The sequence below is a fragment of the Cyclopterus lumpus genome, chromosome 2 (genome assembly GCF_009769545.1).
Source record: "Cyclopterus lumpus isolate fCycLum1 chromosome 2, fCycLum1.pri, whole genome shotgun sequence".
Classification (NCBI taxonomy): Eukaryota; Metazoa; Chordata; class Actinopteri; order Perciformes; family Cyclopteridae; genus Cyclopterus; species Cyclopterus lumpus.
Window position 1 is genome coordinate 10,447,179 of NC_046967.1, and position 19,923 is coordinate 10,467,101.

Genomic DNA, 19,923 nt, shown 5'->3' on the forward strand with positions numbered 1-19,923 from the left:
ATTATTACACTAAATATACATCTGAATTATTTCTTAGAATTTACCCGCTTAAAAAACAACATTGTGTGTTATTTTAGGGGAAGGCCATGCATTAGCAGCATCTGTACAGCAACAATGTACTTCATAAAGTACATGACAGATTATTACGAGATATTCTACGCTGTTAATTTCAAGCAAACGCAGTTCTGACTTAATACTAAATATTCTTTGTTTGTCAGGCTGCATTATTTAACGGCGTGAACTGTGGCTTCACACGGCTCGTTTATTAGCCCGCGCCCCGTGAATATTAACTGTAATGCTCATTTCCCATTGGAGGATGACAAATACAGGCATGAATGGAGGTCGTCTGCTCAACGTGTTAATTAACAGGAAATGGTCCCGTAAGGAGAAACTGCTGCTACCTGCTCAGTAATTACAAGTCATTTTGCACGAGTGTGAGCTAAATGCCTAAAACGTGAAATTTAAACGGCATCACTTCAGTTCAATACAGAGGATTAGCCCCTTCATCATATCGCTCCCACAATCATAACTGATGTTGCCCTTTCTCTTTGGTGGGGGGGGGAGGGGACGGCGACGGTTTCCTCCACGCTCCACGTATGGAGCCTCCATTGATTGGCTAATCTCCTGATTGCATCGTCACGCTGCAGGGAGGGGGTTAATGAGGGATAGCCCAAGGAACTGGGGGAAATGATAACAAATTAACATTTCAGATGTGGAATTGGCTGATATAAATCACTATCAAAAACTGGTTACACCACTTAATGCAAGCCTTATTCATCATCGCCTCCGCCTCTGTCAGAAAATAAGACCGCGAGTGTAATTAATGCAGATGTAATGAATTCATTATGGGGAGGGGGATTGGCTGCGGATCGGCCCGTGCTTTCATCAAAAGAATTCCAATGCATGGAGAGGGGGGGGGGGAGGGGCCGCGGCCTTGCCGATGCACCGAGCCAGGGGTGCATTTTCATAAAAAGGGAATCAACGTGACAAATAGCTAATGGGAGTTTCTGGAAATGAGGTCTCCGCCGTACAAGGGCACTTTTTGGATGTCCACTGCGGGAGGTCGTTCCTAAAGCAGCGCTTGAATGATGTGCGGTGGTTTGTTTGCGTCCCGTTCCGTCAGTGTGCGACGGCATCGGGACGGGCAGCCTGCAGACGGCTCAGACTGTGGATGCCAGCAATATTGATAAGTTTGTCAACTGCACCAAAATCAACGGCAACCTCATCTTCCTCATCACGGGCATCAAAGGGTAAGTGGAAGTCTAGTTTTTAAGTCAATGCAAACACAGCCTTTTTTCACATTTGGATATCATTTTTGATAAAGTGTGTCTCTTCAGGGACATGTACCACGGTATTGGACCCCTGGACCCTGAACGCCTCAACGTGTTCCGCACCGTGAAAGAGATCACAGGTGAGGCTGCCTCACCGGAGTCACCTTGGGAAAATTGGAAAACAAAACTATATTATTACGTAGCGTGCGTGTGCGCGCGTGTGTGTGTGTAGATGTGTGTGTGTGCGTGTGCGTGGTGTGATGTCACCTCCAAGGCAGTAAAAGGAAGCTTTAAGGAGAAAGTGTAAAGCAGTGAACTGTTAAAGGTGCTCTGGTGGGTATTATGTTGTGTGTGTGTGTGTGTGTGTGTGTGTCTAATAGTTCTACAAGCATACAGTAATGTGCTGCTGCGTGTGTGTGTGTGTGTGTGTATTTATTCATTAACTATTAGAGGCCTTAAGGGATGAGCACTACCTTGCATACAAAGCCCTTTGTCATATTAAACTGCGACTTGCAGTTGAGCCAAACAGCTAATGGAGTGAAACTGCATTTTCATAATGAAAACCCGAGCAATAAGAAAGAGCAATGGCCTCTCTATCGCAGCCATTTCCTGCTCTAACCCTTTAATGTCATTCCCACAGATCCCGATTTGATGTAATCTGTCATTAAAGGCGAGTGCAACTGGACAGATTGTGCAGAGTATTAAATCCATCCTTTTAATTAGCGTGTATTGTTTTTTGACGAAGCTTGCTTGAACTTCACGGAGGCGGTGCAACTCCATGATGCACAAAGGGGGTCTTTGTATTTCTTTTGCTGAAGGTTCTTAAGTTTCCCCTCGGCGACCCTCACTTTAGACGCTTATTAAGAGACAGACTTGAGGAGGACTTGCAATACGTCTGCTAATTGGCATATCTTCTTCTCTGTAGGTTTCCTGAACATCCAGTCTTGGCCTCAGAACATGACAGATCTGAGTGTTTTTTCCAGCCTGGCGACCATCGGAGGAAGATCTCTCTACAGGTACGTCTTAAAGTCACCTTACCTTTCAGACACAGATCTGACTCTCCTGGTTAAAGCATCCTCAAGCTGGACCTCACCCACAAGGATTCATTTACTCTAAGATTAGTTATTTATATATATGTTCTTGATGGACAGATGCATATCAAGGGCAATACCATTCCTTCCAGTTGTGTCTTCGTCAACAAACATCCCTACCTCCCCCCCCCCCCCCCCCCCCCCCTCCCTGGAGGTTCACAAGGTCCAAGTTCAACACAAAAAGGATATTGATTCCATATGAGAGAAGGAAATGAGTGAAACATGGAGAAGGTCTTGTCAATAATTTCCCGACCTTCTAGCGGTTGTTTTCACGAACGGATGTAAACATAACAGAAGTATTAATAATAAAACAGAGAGTAAATCCGGACAGAGGGGATGACAATAGAAACAAAAGAAAACAACGATTGGAAAAAAAATACGAAAAATATTAAATACTAAATACTAAAACCCGATTAGATTGAGTCCGTTCCTTAATTTTTCTCAATTAATTTATAAAAAAGAAGCCATTTCAAAAGGTAAACCTCCTTAGAGTACTCATATAAATTAGTACTGTATTTAATTTAATTTAGGTTTAGATTAAAAACTCAACTTTAATAAAAAAACGAGAGGTTGAAAGGGAAATTCCGGGTTCATTTAGAGCGGGTTTAAAAGTTTGGTGCAACATGATGAAAAGATAAACCATGATTTAATTGGCTTTTTAAAAAAAAATAAAAAAAAAATGTGTTACATCATTACATTTACATTCATGCATTAATAGGATTCAAGATGAAAATTGACCTCTCGGGGGCCTTCCTCCATGGCGCCACCGTCTCCATCTTTGAACTCACTTTACATTTGACTTAATATGCAGATCGCCTGCTCGTGTTACACCAGAAAGAGCCTCGTGTGTCTCTCTCCATCCACCGTTTACCTGCATCCAGGTGGCTCCCGTCGGGGGTTAATGAGCTGCCGGACCATGGTGTTCTGCCCCGTTTCTGTGGCAGATCCCAGGGACGGTGGAGGAGTCAAAGGAGGATCCCTCCATTTAGACGTCTTCCGTGTTCTTCTTTCTTCTTCTCCCGTCTCCTCTGGCTGTTATCTTTAGTTAGCTCCCTGTTTCTCATTTATTTTTTCTCTCTCTGCAGCGGAAGCGGTATTTCGCTGTTGATCCTGAAGCAGCTCTGGATCTCCTCGCTCCAGTTCCAGTCGCTGGACGAGATCAGCGCGGGGAACGTCTACATCTTCAACAACAGCCGCCTGTGCTTCTACAACACCGTCAACTGGACGTCGCTCTTCAGGACCCCGAGCCAGAAAGTCCACATCCGCAACAACCGCGATCCGAAGGAATGCAGTGAGTAGTCGGAAAAAGGTCGTCGCGGCATCTTTTGGGGTCGGTTGCCACCTGCCATTGTATCAGAAAGAAAGTTATTGTTCACCAAGCACCTCCTAATATTTTCCTGATAATTAGATTACCCCCCCCCCACACACAACCCCCGACCTTATGACGTGCCCGTTTCCAAGGCGACGGCCGTGAAAGCCCCCCATTCAGCTCCCTGGGAGGAAAGTCACGTGGATTAGGCTCAGTGACACCTGATGATGAATAAGTCGGCATGTGGCGCGAGCCGGACGTGGTGGAAACCGACCACGGCGAGAAGGAGGGAGGCTACGCTGTGTGTGGCAACGTGTGTGTGTGTGTGTGTGTGTGTGTGTGTGTGTGTGTGTGTTGAAAGACAAAGATAACTGTAAAAGACAAACAAAGGGAAGCTGCCAGGCTGCGGTTGATATCATTAGCCAGCTAATGAGTGTGGTGTGTGTGTGTGTGTGTGTGTGTGTGTGTGTGCGCGTGTGTGTGTGTGTTAGAGATCGATCGATGGGGACACAGGCCTCTTCATTAGGCGCAACCCCGTGTCTGCCATTGACTGCTCGGCTGTTGACAAAAGGGGACGTGGGTGTCACTCACCGGATGGAGGACACGGCGGAGTCCGATGAAACGGCATCGATCGCTGTGGTCCGACTGGGAGAAGGAAAAAAGAAGGGGTCTCGGGGTCCTGGTGGGGGGGCGTTCTTTAATTGGCCGAGGTGCGAGGAATACCAATGCGCCCTCACACAGCTGTGCAGCCCTCGGCTACACGCAGCTCTCACCTGAATACAGAATAGACGCACGCGTCTTTATAACAAGTGAGCTTGAGTCTCTAAATTGAATCGCCCATAATAAACCGTTATTAGATACATTATCACTTTGCTCCCGTGTATTATTGGTGGATCGAGAGCCATGTATACACACCAGTATTCTTGAATTGCATTATCTGTGTGTGTGTGTGTGTGTGTAGTTTTTCTAATTTATTTGCGTCCTTCCTCTCCACAGGTCAGCAGCAAATGGTGTGTGATGAGATGTGCTCAGACGACGGGTGCTGGGGCCCGGGGTCCGACCAGTGTCTTTCCTGCCGATATTTCAGACGAGGTCGCGCCTGCGTGGAGTCCTGCAACCTTTTCGACGGGTGAGCGGCGGGCTGATGTTTGTCAAGTCATATGTTTGAGCAGTTACACCTGACTTCCCCTCCCTAAAAAAAAATGTCCTGCATGTCAGGACTTCAGGAGGCTGCAGTTTCCTTCTCGTCGCACACGGCCAATACGTGGCGAGCGGAGGAAGTCAAATTGAATTCACACAGCTGCGACGCACGAGAATGAAGTCAAAGCATTCTCAAAGAGCGCCGCAGGAGGAGAGTCTAATTGCAGGTTTGGCGTGAACTTATAATGAGATGAACCAATAAGGGATTTCACTCTGTGAACAGTTAAAGGAACATTCGGCTGCGCGTAGTCCAAAAGCAATTTGGATATATTGTCGACGTGTCATATTTCATCACAAATTGCCCATTTGGGCTGTCGGACACGAGTGTCGGCAGTGAAATTGACGTTTTGCGACAAAAGGGACAATCCGCCGATGTTCTGTATTCAGCGTGAATAATTGCATCAAGATCATGGCTTGTTTGCGCCTACCACGAGGCACATCAAAGGGATCTCAAACTCAACTCACCTGGGGAGGAAACGCGTCTTGTGCAGACGGCGCTCCCGTTGTTTCGTGCCGAGGAGACGGTGTGAATCATCCGAAGTAAGACTGCCAACGAGATAAATATGACTCTCTTTCGAGCGGTGATGTCAAAGCTTGTGTTGTCCCCCAGGGGGAGGGGGGGGGGGGGGGGGGCATGAGAGTGACAGCGACCCCGGGGTCATGTTGACTTGTTGCCGGCACTGTTCCCCGTCACCGTTTGTGGGAAGGTGGCTTTGAAGTTGCCGAGGGACAAAAACAGCTCACAGCGAAGGCTTTGAAGAAGACCGGTGAGGAAGAGGCACGTGGCGCTGGAGCCGTACTGTAAATACAGTCGAGCGTTCAACAGGCCCGCTTTAGGAATGGAAAAGTCCCAGACCTGAAGGTATTGCCTGGGGGTAAGAAGTCACCACCTGCAAAACACTGCTGTAAAAACGTGCTGTATCCTCGGCCGGAAAAAGGGGAACTTTCTAGAGATGAAAACTTTGGATAGCCTGTATTTCTTACTTCTATGTGCTCTTAAGACAAAACTTAAAATGTCGTATTGTGGCCTAGCTAAATGTTATTTAGGGGCAAATACTGTTGGTGTTTGTGTGCTTGTAGCCTTCACTTCAGTCTTAAAGAGAAATAAATAAGCCCCATTTACAAACTGATTACATTACAACAGGACATAAGAGTAAGAATAAAAGTGAGTCAGGCTTTAAATAAGATCCTTAAAATGTCCTTCGAGAGCAAAGCTTCAGACTTTACAAAAGCATTAATTAAATTCCAAGAATGAACATGAAATCTACTGGTGCTCTGTCCAATTTGGGTTAATTAATTATCTCTTCTTTTTTTTATCACCAACATAAACATACAAACAAGAATCACTGAAGGACTAGCACAGTGCAAAGACTGAACAATTGAACTAAAGTGCAAAATAATTAACTAATACAAGTTTTTGTTGGCAGTTTTGGAAGTTGTAGTAAGGTGTCATCTGCATAGAGTGTACCGTTTCATATCCCTACTCGCTTCAGTGGTCAGCAGTCTAATTAATGATTGGTTCCCAAATAATGAGCTTAGTTTCTGTATATGGGGGTCTTCTGTGTGACTGTATATCGCTACATATTTGAGTGTTTGTTAGCTCATTAAATATGTTGGTGATTTTAAACCTTAATATTCCACAGCTCACCCTCATTATATGTCTCCATTCTTAATGAGGAAAGGCACGAATTCCCTTTAGTTTATACGTCCGTTGAATAAAACAAAGGCGCGCGAGAGGGGGAAAGAAAACGGCTGAGAGGGTGTCCACTGGGGTAAGAGGGTGGTTTGGGGGGGGGGGAGCGGATTAGGAAGGCGTTGAAAGTGTTTAATTAAAAAAAGTTGCTCTGGTGGGTTGGCCATGCTCTGGTTTGCTGGAGGGTTGGCGGTCTGAATAGTCGACACAGTCCTGCTTAAATTCCTGCTAAAACAGTGCTAATCCCTCATCAGGCCATCCCCCCCTGACGGGGCTTTGGCGCACACTTCCAGCCGTGAAGGGGGCCAATCAGGAGGAACGGCTTCGGCGGAATGGAAAGGGCCCTGGAGAGCACCACTGCCCAGGTCTTTGTCTCTCACCCATTCTCCTTCATGTATTTTTTTTTTCTCTCCCTCAACCAAACAAAAGAGATATCTCTCCACTGCCCGGGCCCTTTTCTACAGGATTCCCCTGGACAGAGCTTCCAGTAGAGAAATCTAATTTATTTTGGAACCAGGGAAAGAAAGACTCGGGAGAAAAAGCAAAGAGAGCAATGGGGAGTTTCCTTTGAGTCCACCAGAGCATTATTAAAATTTAAAAAAAGACTCTTTTGATACTGTGTGTTTGGACGTTCACTGCTGTGAACATGACCAACCGTTCGAGCCATTAGAAAACGGCCCAGGCATTAAGGCTCGGCACAAAGGAGTGTCGGACTTGTCTCTTTTCTTTTCTTTTTTTTTGTAGCTTTTTAGGACGACCAAGTCTAAAAGGTTGTCATCTAATATTCACCACATGGAGATGCATAAAACACTCCGCTGCCCTCCGCTCACAGGGAGGAATCTGTTGAATCTTTATTCCACCCTCATTATCTCGCCACTGTGAAAAAAAGAGGCTCGTTTTCTAACCGGGTGGAGAATCGTCCTCCGAGGGGGGAGGGGGGAGGGGGGTGGGGGGGGTCCGTCCTCCGCGCCGGCGGGTCGATTCCCCTCTGATGTGAAAAGTTGTTTTGATCGGTGGCCGTTGTTATTGACAGCAGACCATCCTCTGCTCGCCGCAGACGCCCGCGCTACTAAGGCGAAGACAATGCGCCCATTCTGACACAAACAAAAGGGAGACATTTATGGATCGGGCGCTTGCACACACACACACACACACACACACACTCACATATAGGGATGCATCGGTATAGCCTGGGGGCGCTGAGCAGCTCATGACGGTGTAATTGCAGCGTAAAACCCAATATTGAGCTCTTCTGTTTGCCTCTATTCCTCCAGATGTCTAAGTGGGAAAACAAAACCATCATGAACTACATGCTCTAACTGGCTAAATAAACAGGCGGGTAGCGCCGACCGGTTGCTGCAATGATTCTTGGATTTGATTAGAGGACAAAGAAAGCAAATATCTCAGACTTGTTTTTTCTCTCTCTCCTCCAATGCCTTAAACTTTTTATTTATTTTGTATTTATTTATTTTTATCCTCATCTGCATACTCTCTCTCTCTCTGTACCCCCATTCACCTTATCCAGCTTCGGTCCATGCCATCTTTCCCTTTCCTCCCTCCCACCAGCACCCTGCGTGTTTGCCCATGATTTTAAAAAGCTGTTCATTATTCATGGGCCTTCTCTGTTAGCATATTGACCATCCTAAGCCTTTAACTTGATCAAATAGTCTCAGGCAGCGAGCTGCCCTGCGTGCCCCTCTGCCAGAGGGCACTCCAGCAGTCGCTGCAATTAGGAATCGCCGAGATGGGCACGAGTAAATGATGCTTTAACCTTGCTTTCTTGATGCTGTTTCCCATGTGGGTTTAAAATTAAAGGCTGCTATGTACAGCTTGCGTTCATCACGCGCGCACACACAGCATACTTCAAAAATCCTCCCTCAGCCGGCTCTCAATCAATATTTTAATGTGGTATACGCTCTCAAATCTATAATACATGCTCCTCTTTCTGTGTCCATCAGGGAAATGCGTGAATTTTCCAATGGATCTGTGTGCCTGGAGTGTGATAGCCAGTGTGAGAAGATGGATGGGAACACCATGTCGTGCTTTGGCCAGGTAAGACACACCTGAACCCTCAAACTCAACTCCCTTTTCACTTAAGGTAGACTTTTCACTTTTAGATTAAAAAACACTTTTTTTTTCCCGGTTCAAGTCCCTTATCTTGTGCACGCTGAAGTGGATTTACAACTTGTTTCTTTTGTGGGAGTCTATATCTGTTTTGCACGCAGGATCTCAGGAGACGCGTTTGCAAAAGGTGAACGCTCGGTTAATGGGCGGGATGATAAACACGCTTTTGGCAAGCACGCACTCAAAACAGCGAAATGAGATCAGTTTCTGACCTTCCCCGTAAAGATGTGATCACGCCAAGCCTCCAAAAAATGTTAAAAGAGATGCACATGCATGCAAAAAAGCATCGCACTAATTGACATGTATCAAGAAAATAGTCCCTCGCAAATATTGATTTTACTCCAGTTTGAGTCTCATTTGCATTCTTACCTTTTACCCTTTCGGGGTCGTGAGCCAAAAAAACGTTATCCCCGATACATTTTACATTTGTAGCACTAAATTCCAGGAAGTTGTGTCGAAATGCTGCCGCACAAACTTATTTTGTGGAATTTAGCATTGTGTGAGTAACCTTTTTATGTCCCTGGAGTGAGAGGCTGAGAGAATAGGAGATGAAGAGGGAGGGGGAGACTCCTTAAGGATGCACACAGAGAGGCGGCTGACTTTGAGAGGCTGGTCACAGCCGAGTAGTAAATAACACCCGAGTCAATCATCCACAGGCGCTCTCGCAAACAAATACACGTGCACGCGGCGGTCACAGACACCCTCCGATGCATTCGGACGTCTTTATGCGGCCGCACGCGCGCGCACATGCAAAGCGAGAATAATGTTTATTGATGGCGTGTGTGTCTCCATGTGTCGAACTGCGAGAGGCTGTCCATCAGGTCACCGTGGTCGTCATTAGCAACAGAGCGCGGCGCCAAAAAAAACACTCCCGGCGCCCAGAATACAACAGTGTGTCTGGACAACAACCCTTGCACACACACACACACACACACACACACACAGACAATTGCAACTCACTCACACACTGCTATCGCACTTCAGTCAACACAGGCGACGCTTCAAACCCGCGCGTAAACACGCCGAGCACAGTGAGTTCTTCTCTTCTTTCACACACACACACACACACACACACACACACACTATCCATCTTACGTATGCATCATCCCACTCGCAGCTGGGCTCGTGCTCAGTCACCACTTGCCGGGCTTTTGACACGACCCGAGTCCTTCCGCGTTTCGCCAGCTCTGACGGCGTTGCCGGGGAATACGCTCTTGGCAATTGTGCTCAACGCCTTTTAAATCACCGGATGGGATTCATGTGGCGCCCGCCGGCCGCATTAGCACATCGGTAGGAAGTGAGCAAATTGACCCGATTCGCCAGGTGTGAGTTTGATTCTGCTCAATTCCATTGTTCTGTATTCTTCCCTCTTGATTTTTCCCTTAACTTTATGTCCTTCACCTCCTTGCCCATTATGTTGATACTTTTCTTTCTCTCTGTTGATTCCTCCCCTCTTTTCCATCGTGCTAATCCCTTTACTGCGCCCCTCTTTTTTCTTTTTTTTCTTTATTCCTCCCTCGTCCACCACCTCCTCCTCACCCGTCCTCTCTCATCTCCCCTCCTTCTTCTGCTCTCCTCTCAGGGCCCGGACCAATGTGTGAAATGCCTCCACTTCAAAGACGGACCCAACTGCGTGGAGAAATGCCCCGACGGGTTGCAGGGGGCCAACAGTTTCATCTTCAAGTACGCCAAGGCCAACAACGAGTGTCACCCCTGCCATGCCAACTGCACCCAGGGGTAAGCCGGCGACGACTCCATAAAGACGCGTGTCTGTGTAGACAAATTATTGCATTTCTCTCAAATGTTTGTTCGCCGCTCGGACTTCCCGCACGCGGCCTCTGGCTTTCGGGGGCTTTTATATGGCGTTAAAAGCATCGTGAAGACATACTGCTTTGGACATTGGTTGCCTCCCTCTCAAAGAGAGAGAGAGAGATAGAGAAAAAGAGAGGGGGAGCGAAGATGACTTCATCTTGCAGTCGCTATTCCCCAACCTGTAGCCGATGAGTTGCCTGAGTTTCTATAGAAAAGAGCACGTTGTGTCGGCTGGAACAAAGAGCATCCCAAACCCGGTGAGTCACAAATCAAAACCTTTGCTGGAGACGACGTTCACCCCGAGAGCTCCAAGCGAGCATGCATTCATAGAAGTCTGCGGCATGATACTGTATCCACAAGGAGATCCAAAAAGATCCGGATTGACCTGATTAGAGAATGTTTTTTACAAGACAGAAAATAAATTGACTTATTTCCGCTAACACCAGACCAACGAAAAGAAAGCTCGCTCACCTTCCTGTCGGGGTGAAGCAAATCAATGAATCAATCGGTCTGTCAACAGACAGCTGGATGCACAGATTGACACCGCTCACATGTATGTGTGCTAAACGAGACAACAGTTAGCAGCCAATTAGCTTATCTTAGCTTAGCATAAGGAGTGGAAACCGCTATGGCTCTTTCGGGTCCGTCTACAACAAGGGGGCCACGTACAGATTGAATTACTTTAAAGTTAAAAGAGGCAGAAATAGCTCTAATATTGGTTTCTGTTCAGGGCCCAGGGGCCCAATTTAAAATATTGCAAATGCAAATGTTAATCTGTAAGTCTAATATTAAGAAATAACAAACCTAACAGGCAGAAGTGGTACAATACTGGTTCCTGTGCCAGGAGCTTTTGGACAGAGATCATTCCACTTACATTTCCGTGTACGTGGAGAGTTTTAACGAGGATGTGCGATACCATGCAATTTATTAGAAATATGCTCAAGCGTTTAAAAAACGGACAGCTGGTCGTAGCTTGGCCTCCCGAGATCTACCAGCACCTCTCAGCTCAGGCGGAAACCAGCCAGGCCAGATGTTACTCCCCCCTGCGTTTCGTCTCAGCTAAGCTAAACTAAGCTAACCGGCTACTGAGCGAAGAGGACAATGGATGTAAAGGAAGCAGGCGATGAGGGGTGAAAAGGTCAAAAGCAGAGGAGAGCATGGATGTGGATGTGTAATGGCACACATGGCAGCTTTCACTCACACGCTCCTGACTCTGTTAACACTAATCTGCCGTTGGCATGACAACACCTCCATCATGCCTTGTCATCTTATCCCGCCCTCCAGCCACAGGGTGCACTGGATTATCATCAGGACGAGAAGCTGAGCCTGGCTATTAGAGGCCATGAGGCAAAAGTGAGACATTGCAGAGGTCAAAGGTCAGTGTCAGGAACAGAGCGGCACCCCTTCGGCTGGTAAAGAGTCGCTATCTGGCTGAAAGACACTTCAATAGGGCGGTGAGATTAAACCTGAAGCCTCATTACGCCGCCTCAAAGGTTCTCAAACCCCAGGGGGGCCGCGGGGGAGGGGGGGGGGGGGATGAAGGGGAGAGATGTGAGGCAGAGTCACTGCAGGAGGCGAAAAGGGAGAGCGGTGCATGAAAACAACAGGAAGTTAGTTATTGGAGTGCGGGCCTCCTGCTCATCATCTCGGTCACAACGCTTCATCGCTGACGTCCATCACAAATACATACGACCGGTAATATGCTTAGAAATCATAGACAAAGAATATGCACGGTATGGTGATGTTTATTGTCACACACACACACACACACAGACACACACACACACACACACACGCGCACCTTGGACACGTTGGATCAACACTGATTAATCGCTAATTAGCTATTTGGTGCACCGTCTAATTGACAACGGAGCGACTTTGGAGCCGCGGTTGTCGCCGGTTTAATTCTGAAGTTGTCGCGCTCTCCTAATTTGCCGAGTAATTCGTTGCGTCTCGTCTGCACACACACACACACACACACACACACACAGAGGCGCATTCAAAAAGCGTTCTCCTGTGTCTTTCCTGCTGTCCTCCACTCAAGGAGGTAGAATTAATGAGCAGCCAACAGGCGGCTCTAATGACTTCCTGCTTACCTAATGCCACTTGTCACGGAGCGGCGGGTTATCAGCACTGCCTCGCCGCGCCTTTGATTGTCGAGATAGCGAGAGGAAGTATTCGTTGTGTTTGGAAAGAAGGCAAAGATGCTGAGTCAGCGGGGGGGGAAGAAACAATAGAGCTATCGTACGTCACATTAGTTGTTGTATTTATGGAGAAAAAAAAGTCCTGTTTAGAAACCTGGATATCATCGTCCACCAATACTTTCTTTGTCTCAGCTCTTGAAGGGAAGTGAGGGGGTAAAATACTCAATGGTGGAACGTCCTTCCTGTGTCTCGCTTTCTTTTCTCACCGCTTCTCTCCAGGATTTACATTTTTAATAAATTGGCCAAACAGAGAATTGACTGTGTTCTTGTTCACAGCGCTTTGTCTAAGAAATGCCGTCTTTCCCATCCAAAACGCTGACAGGCGGTCAGCCGCGGCACGTGGACCCGATCTTCCCACGGGCGACAGCTGACGGACGTGGAAAGAAAGACGTCGCGAGGTTTTTTTTTTACTCATAACATGTCCCTGATTTAATGGACGATCTCTCCCGGTTTGTCTGCCCTGCAGGTGCGTCGGGCCGAGACTCCCAGATTGTGTCGGGATGATGGACAGGTAAGAGATCTCGGGATACACTTGCAATGTGGGTACTGGGAGACCAGCATCCGATCCTGCCACTACTCATTAGACCTTCTCGCGGTACTCATTAACAAGAGTGCAGACACTTGTGTGTCCTGTAATTGATGGATGACTTGTAGGAATGTTTTTGCTCTGTAATTTGTGCCCCTGGTGACGTGTATTAAAATGTGTCAGCGGATTTTAATTATGAAAAGAGGGTAAAAATAGTCTGCTTTTATGTGATTTTAATGTTCAGCATTTAGAGATAGAGCTGCAACTGACTTTCTGTACTACTTCCACTACTACTACTAGCAATGTGGTCACAAGCTTCAGCTCCTATCTCCTTCCTTCATTGTTTTTCCATAAATTAGATCATGTTCGGTCAGGGAGTGCAGCTCGTGAGGGCTCCTTTGTGACGTAGCTCTGACAGCCGTATGAAAAGAAGCCGCAGGGGGCGGGGCTTAGCAAAGGGTCAATTTAGAGAAAGTATGTTGTGCCACACGACCTAAAACAACAACAACAACAACAACAACTCTCTTAAAAATGTCCATAAAAACAAATGATCTTTCCGGTTCTCCAAACTGTAAAGAGCGTCAAACTCATTATAATTTAACCAAACCAGCACAGCGGTAAAAAGGGGGTCTTGAGCTCCTTTTTAATAAAGGGAACAGAAATGAGACCTTTTTTTTTATTATTTTCTTCTGCTGAGTCTCTCTCTCCAGAGTCGTCCTTTTTGCTCACGCATTATTTCCCCCGTCTCATCCGGTGACCTCACATCGCATCGTCCTGCTGTAAACCTTTTCCTCCTAATTGGAGACGTCCTTACCGTTGTCTCGCACCTGGTGCTGTCACACTCTTCCCTTTGCTCCTTTTTCTTTTCTTTTTTCTTTTCCTTCCATGTCTTTTAATCCCCCCCTATATGTGTTTCTCCTTGTCTCTCTCCACCCTCTCTATTTAATCCATTCCAAAACTGCTGGATTACTATTCACCACATGGCTGTATATCTCATTATGTCGAGACCCGCAGCCTCTTTGTGCATTTCAAGCTTCCCCCCCCCCCCCCTTTCCGGTGCGTCACAATCGATAAGGCAAAAAGCTGCGGCACCTCGCTCGCCCATAGCTCCGCGGTACATGAGTCTTCCATTAGCTGCTAATGGCCTTTACGAAGAAAAGAGCGCGCGGACGTCGGGTATCAAGGTAGAAGCACGTGTTATTACATTTCCACGGGGTTGTGTTTTCAAAAGATAAAAGAGGGCAGCGGAATATTCTGGAGAGAAGGGGAAATGGAGTACAGAGAGGAGGGGGACGGATACAGGAAAAGAGAGTCATCGACATTAGACACAAGTGCAAGAGCCGTGTAAATGGCAAAAGCATTAGTGCCATCATTAGAGCTTTTAACTCCCAACCTGTTGGCTTGACTTGACTCCAGAAGATCCAGCACGTGCAGGGTTGACACCTTTACATTCTCATGTATTTGTAGTGATACTCATATCTAACTTACAGTGTGAAAGTACGCTTATTTTCTTTTTTTATGATTGGGCTTGCCTTGTTGCCTGAAAAGTGATAAGAGCACATATACTGTACCTTCCAAGGCTTTTTTTAGGAGAGCAGGAAGCAGCTCAAGAGGAGAATCATTTGAGGGGAAATTGACACGTTATCGTTTGTTGGACGGTTGTTGTTGTTGTTGTTGTTGTTGGAAGAATGGCCCGCTAGATTCTCAGCTGCAGAGCCCAGATTCTAAAAGCAGAGGGTTGGTCAGAGTGTTGTTGTTGTTGTTGTTGTTGGTATTGCAGCAGGTCGGAGCGCTTAATGCTTCGGCCATGTTAATGTTTCTTCTCCTCCCCTTCGCCTCTACAGGACACCGCTAATAGCAGCGGGCATTATCGGCGGCCTGTTCATCATCGTCATCCTGGCGCTCAGCGTGGCCGTTTCTGTCCGCCGCAAGAGCATCAAGAAGAAGAGGGCCTTGCGGCGCTTCCTGGAGACGGAGGTGAGAGGGTCGAAGGTCAAAGGTCGAGGGTCGTGACTACAACAAATCAGTTTCCGCTGGAAACGCTAGTTTAGAATCCTATTTTTCTTTTTTTCACTGTTACCTTGAGTTGTATTTTTTTTGTCTGAGGTTTCAGATTCGGAGATCGGAGAGCAGATTTTTTTCCCATTTGCAACGACAGGATAAAGTAGTAATAGCTTCGGACAATTACCGCACTATAATTAATTTCATTGATCCAAGAGAGGAAATTGGGAATCGCTTCCTCGAAGACGCTTCCTTTACTTTTAATGCGGCAAACACGGAACGAGGCAAAGTTTTACACGCTAATACTGTTTTTTTATATATTTAGTTTATTATTATTATTATTATAACTTTCTTTGAGTTTGTTCAAACCTTGAAACGTTGAACCTTGGCTATGGTGCTCAGCCAAACCACACATTTTAAAGTTATGCACCCCCGCCGTCGGCCATCGATCTGGCCTTGACGGGGGGGGGGGGGGAGGGGTCATTTCTGGGAAGACAGACACCGGAGCGGACTTTAAATTCAACGGAGAAAGTCAAAGATTGGGACGTAGGTGAGCGTCGGGGGTTTATTTGTTGTTCACCTTCGCGCTGCCGCCACGCGCCGTGTTTCCTGTGTCACCACTGCTGGGTCGGCCTCGCCTATAGTCGCGGGGCAAGCTGCTTGTCAGGCTGCTTGTCAGGCTGCTTGTCAGTCTGCGTTAAGGATAATTTACAGGTAGAGGCAGCAGTGTTATAGACAGCTGTCGGGCTCGAGACGGGAATTGTAGGAGGCCTGCCGTGGGGCACTCTCTACCTCATCTCAGCCACACACATCCATCTTAATCAGCCGGGCCCTGTTCCGACAGCCTCTTCACCGGGAGGGAAGTCTTCGGTCCAAGCAGATTCACTAAGGAGAGGTGGTGCCGGATCAGGCCTGGAGGGGCATCTTCTCCCCTTTTTTTCCATCTCCCTGTACTGATTGTTGACTCAATACTCCACCGGGAACAATTCCTTCCACCCGCATCCTTCCAGGAGACCTAATAGGGTGCAAAAGTAATTAGACACAATCAAATGTTTAATGTTAGACGGACAGCTCGTTAAGAGCAGGTCATGGGCTCAGCCGTGTTTTGGTGTCCTGAGCGAGACCCTGGACCTCGGTCGTTCTGTGACCGAGCATCAGCATCCTTTAGTCTAGTCGGAGGGATAATGGGAGTCTGTGAACGGAGAGATCAGGGATGAAGGGTTTGGGCACTTCCCCCCCCCCCCAACTCTCCCACCCCCCCATCTCTCCCTTTTTTAAACAGAGAGCTCACCCCTTGTGTCAGACGGGATAGCGATGCCTCCAGTGTGCGCTGTCAAAACGTGACGCGAGCGCTCCATATCAAGGACACATGCGAGGGCCGTGTTGACTCGCAAAAAAAAACCGCACCGCGATCCCATTTATTAAATGTTGCCTTTGTTTTAATATTCCCTGTCTGCCTGTCGCATTCTTCACCTTTTCTATTTTTCCTTTTTTTGTCTTCTTCTATTTTGAGCTCCGTCCGTCTCCTTTATGAATAAGCACTTTATTTCTTCTATTTTTTTAACTCTGTCTTTCTGTTGTTTGTTGTTTGCTCTCCCTCTCTCTCACCTTGAAAGAAACATAGACTTTAAAAAAAAAAAGAAAAAAAGAAGTAAACCTCGTACTGCGGTGCCTCTTAAAGAATCCCCTGAACACAAATTGCTTTAGTCGCAGGGAGAGGCAGCACACAGCACTGTTGCAGCTCCCGGGCCTTGAACTTTGACCCCAGTCCAATGAGGCGGGACTAATACACTTGGAAGGGTCCTCTTCCAGCTGCTTTGTACAGACACGGGGGGCTGTGTGAGTTTTTTCAGCACCACAGGCTGTGGACAGCTCTCACACTGTTTTCCTCACAAGAGGGATTTCAGCATCCAGGAGAGCTGGACAGCTCCCGTTGTTTCACGCCAGGGCAGGACCCGCTGAAACCGAGGGGCTGGGCTGTCCTTGCAAATGCCCGCAGCGCGGCCAGGCATTGTTTAAAATACCCCCCCCCCCTCCCCCGAACCTCATGTTCAATTTAATTCAAGGTCACGACGATTCAAAAGACACCAAATATGTCAAGTTGGATTTCATATAGGTGTGAAGAGGAACACTGGAACTTGGGGCACCTTTCAACTTTGACCCACTTCTAGTGTCGCATGCTCCACAGTTTCTTATTATTACAGGCGTGTTTACAGACAGTCTAAACCAGCCGGGTCCTGTGGAGCTCCGGTAATGCTCTACATAATTAGCTGGATCAGGGCGACCCCAGCCGATCGGGAGCTAATCAGGTGCAGGCAGAGGAGAGAGTGCTCGGGCTCGGCGCCAGTGGTTTAAACACTCTTTTCTTTTTTTAGCCGTGGGGGGCGCCCCACGACTATACTTCAGGAAAACAGCCTCGGAGAGACGAAAAAAACATCCACAGGCATTTTTGCATTACAGCCAAAGTCCAAGTCGTGAATTCGGGGGTCGCACAGAGAACCATTTGCACAAAAGAAATTCATGTTTTGGAACTAAGAAGTGCAATAAAAAAAGACTGCTCTTCAAATGCAGAGAGCGGAGGGAAAGTGCCTTCGGGATGGGCTCGCTAATACCAAGAATGAATGCCCTCGCATACTGATAAGCACGCCTCGCCGCTATCATGCGCAAATGGTCTTAATGAGCTCACTCTGTGTGTCATTGTGGCTCCCAAAAGTAACCCGGGAGAATATTTGACTGGGCCATCAAGATATCCCAAACTCGAGAATAAGGAAGGTGCGGGATACGAGCGAGCAAATGTTCTGTTTTTTGTGCCTTCAGACACATTTGTCCTGCATCGAACCACATTTAACCACTATTAGGCCCTCTCCGACTACAGAGAGTATATCCAGAGACAAATCCATATGAGGAAAAAGAAAAACTCAAACAAAAACAGACATGCATATCAGCCTTGTTTTCACCTGATTCCAATTACACACTGCGGCAAAGCGCAGCGTTCTCAGCGCGATACGTTTGAGGACATTGTTTACTTACTCAATACAGAATAATTCTGTGAAGGCCAGCGTCACCGGCGAGGCTCATTTGGCGAAAGGCGAGGTGCATTATTAGCCGGTAAATAAAGTGGCGTGTGTGAGCGAGGGCGAACTCCAGAGAGATTCGCAGGCCATGGGGGTGCATCTTATTTAATAGACCTCTCCTCTCCTCCCCTCATCAGTCCGTCGCTGCTTCAGCCTAATGAAACAATAACAGCTTCAGCCTGTCGCCATCTGCTCACCTCGTCTCCTCCCCTCTCGTACTGAATCTCTCCATTTCCACTTCAGCGTATGCACGAATCAAACCACGCTCATACAAGGCTGACGTGATGGATGTTACGAAAGCTTGTCCTTGTTGTTGTTGTTGTTGTTGTCTGCAGTGTACTTTAATACTTCATGTAAGTCCTAACGAAAGAGCCCCATCACTTAGTAGGTCACTCGGAAGTGGGAGGACTTTCACAACCTGGCAACCCAGAAGTTATCGTCCTTTAGTTGCTTCACTTTTGTGCTCATTCTTCATTGTTGTCATTTTTAATCATCAACGTTAGTGTCGTTTGTTTGCTTGGTGTCTTTATTTTTAATGTATCGTGTTTTTTGGTTGTTGACAGATTCAATAATGTAATTTGCAAAGGAATGCGAAGGAAAATTGCTGAAAAAAACAAACAAAAAACAGGGTCTTCAGGGGTATCTATTAATATTTCTGGACTTGATGTATAATAAAACAGTCGTAAGACACACACGCACACACAGACGTCACACACACTCATTCATAAATCCCTGTCATTAATAAACAAATTACATACATAAAGAGAAAATAAACAGGGAGATGATCACAGGGGGGTTAGTTCAACAGCTAAATGGTTATCTTTTGGCCTTTAAATATATATATTATTAATATAGTATTTATATATATTATATATATGAATACAGTGTTGATGAACCATTATTGGTACCTGCAGTTACTCTTATACTATACATTTATAAACAGGGAACACTTCTCTCACAGTTTGAAGTGGGCGGGGCTTAACAGGAAACTGCACTCCACACCAATCAGAATTCAGCAGCATTTAAAAAGTGCACGTGAAGGCCAGTTGGTGTCTCTGTCAATCAAATGTGACTAACAATCTGAGTAGTGATGAAGCAGATTAGCTGAGTTCTTGAGTGTGAAGAGCTCCTCTGGATTGTTGCTTATTTAGTTGTCAATATTGGAGCTACTTAAGATTTGAAGATAAGCTCTCGGGGGCTTTAAGTACACTTCTTTTAGAAAGCGCTGCCAAGACAGAATTATTTCTAAAATGTTAATTTATTTTTTGTCAACTAGTATTTCTTGTAATTACGGTTTCGAGACGCAAGCAGAATAACGGACTAAGATTTTTATTTTTTTTCTTCACTATTACGCAATCACTGAGTCACGCTTCTAACTGCCGCGGTGCCTCCTGTCATCTCGTCCACTTCCCCTCAGTATTTATCCCCCCCCACCCCCACGCCCCCAGTCCGCTAACATCTCCGCGGCTCTAACACTGCGCCTCCGGGCCCGAGCCATAACAACAGACATTAAACGACGTGTCATCGGCGAGCTGCGGGCAATGTCATCCATCCTGCCGACCCGGGCCCGGCGGTGCTGATGGCCGGGCCTATTGTGCTGATGGTTTTATATATCGCA

General features: G+C 46.8%; 1 protein-coding gene across 1 annotated transcript in view; it reads left to right on the forward strand.

Moving 5' to 3' along the window:
* The window catches only part of LOC117740443 (receptor tyrosine-protein kinase erbB-4-like), a 100,472-nt gene that overhangs the window by 56,944 nt on the left and 23,605 nt on the right, over positions 1-19,923 (forward strand). The window contains exons 9-17 of the mRNA XM_034546856.1: positions 1,124-1,250; positions 1,338-1,411; positions 2,197-2,287; positions 3,448-3,653; positions 4,668-4,800; positions 8,523-8,616; positions 10,271-10,425; positions 13,171-13,215; positions 15,075-15,207. Of these exons, the coding sequence (XP_034402747.1) occupies positions 1,124-1,250; positions 1,338-1,411; positions 2,197-2,287; positions 3,448-3,653; positions 4,668-4,800; positions 8,523-8,616; positions 10,271-10,425; positions 13,171-13,215; positions 15,075-15,207 (1,058 nt within the window). The remainder of the gene's footprint in view (positions 1-1,123; positions 1,251-1,337; positions 1,412-2,196; positions 2,288-3,447; positions 3,654-4,667; positions 4,801-8,522; positions 8,617-10,270; positions 10,426-13,170; positions 13,216-15,074; positions 15,208-19,923) is intronic.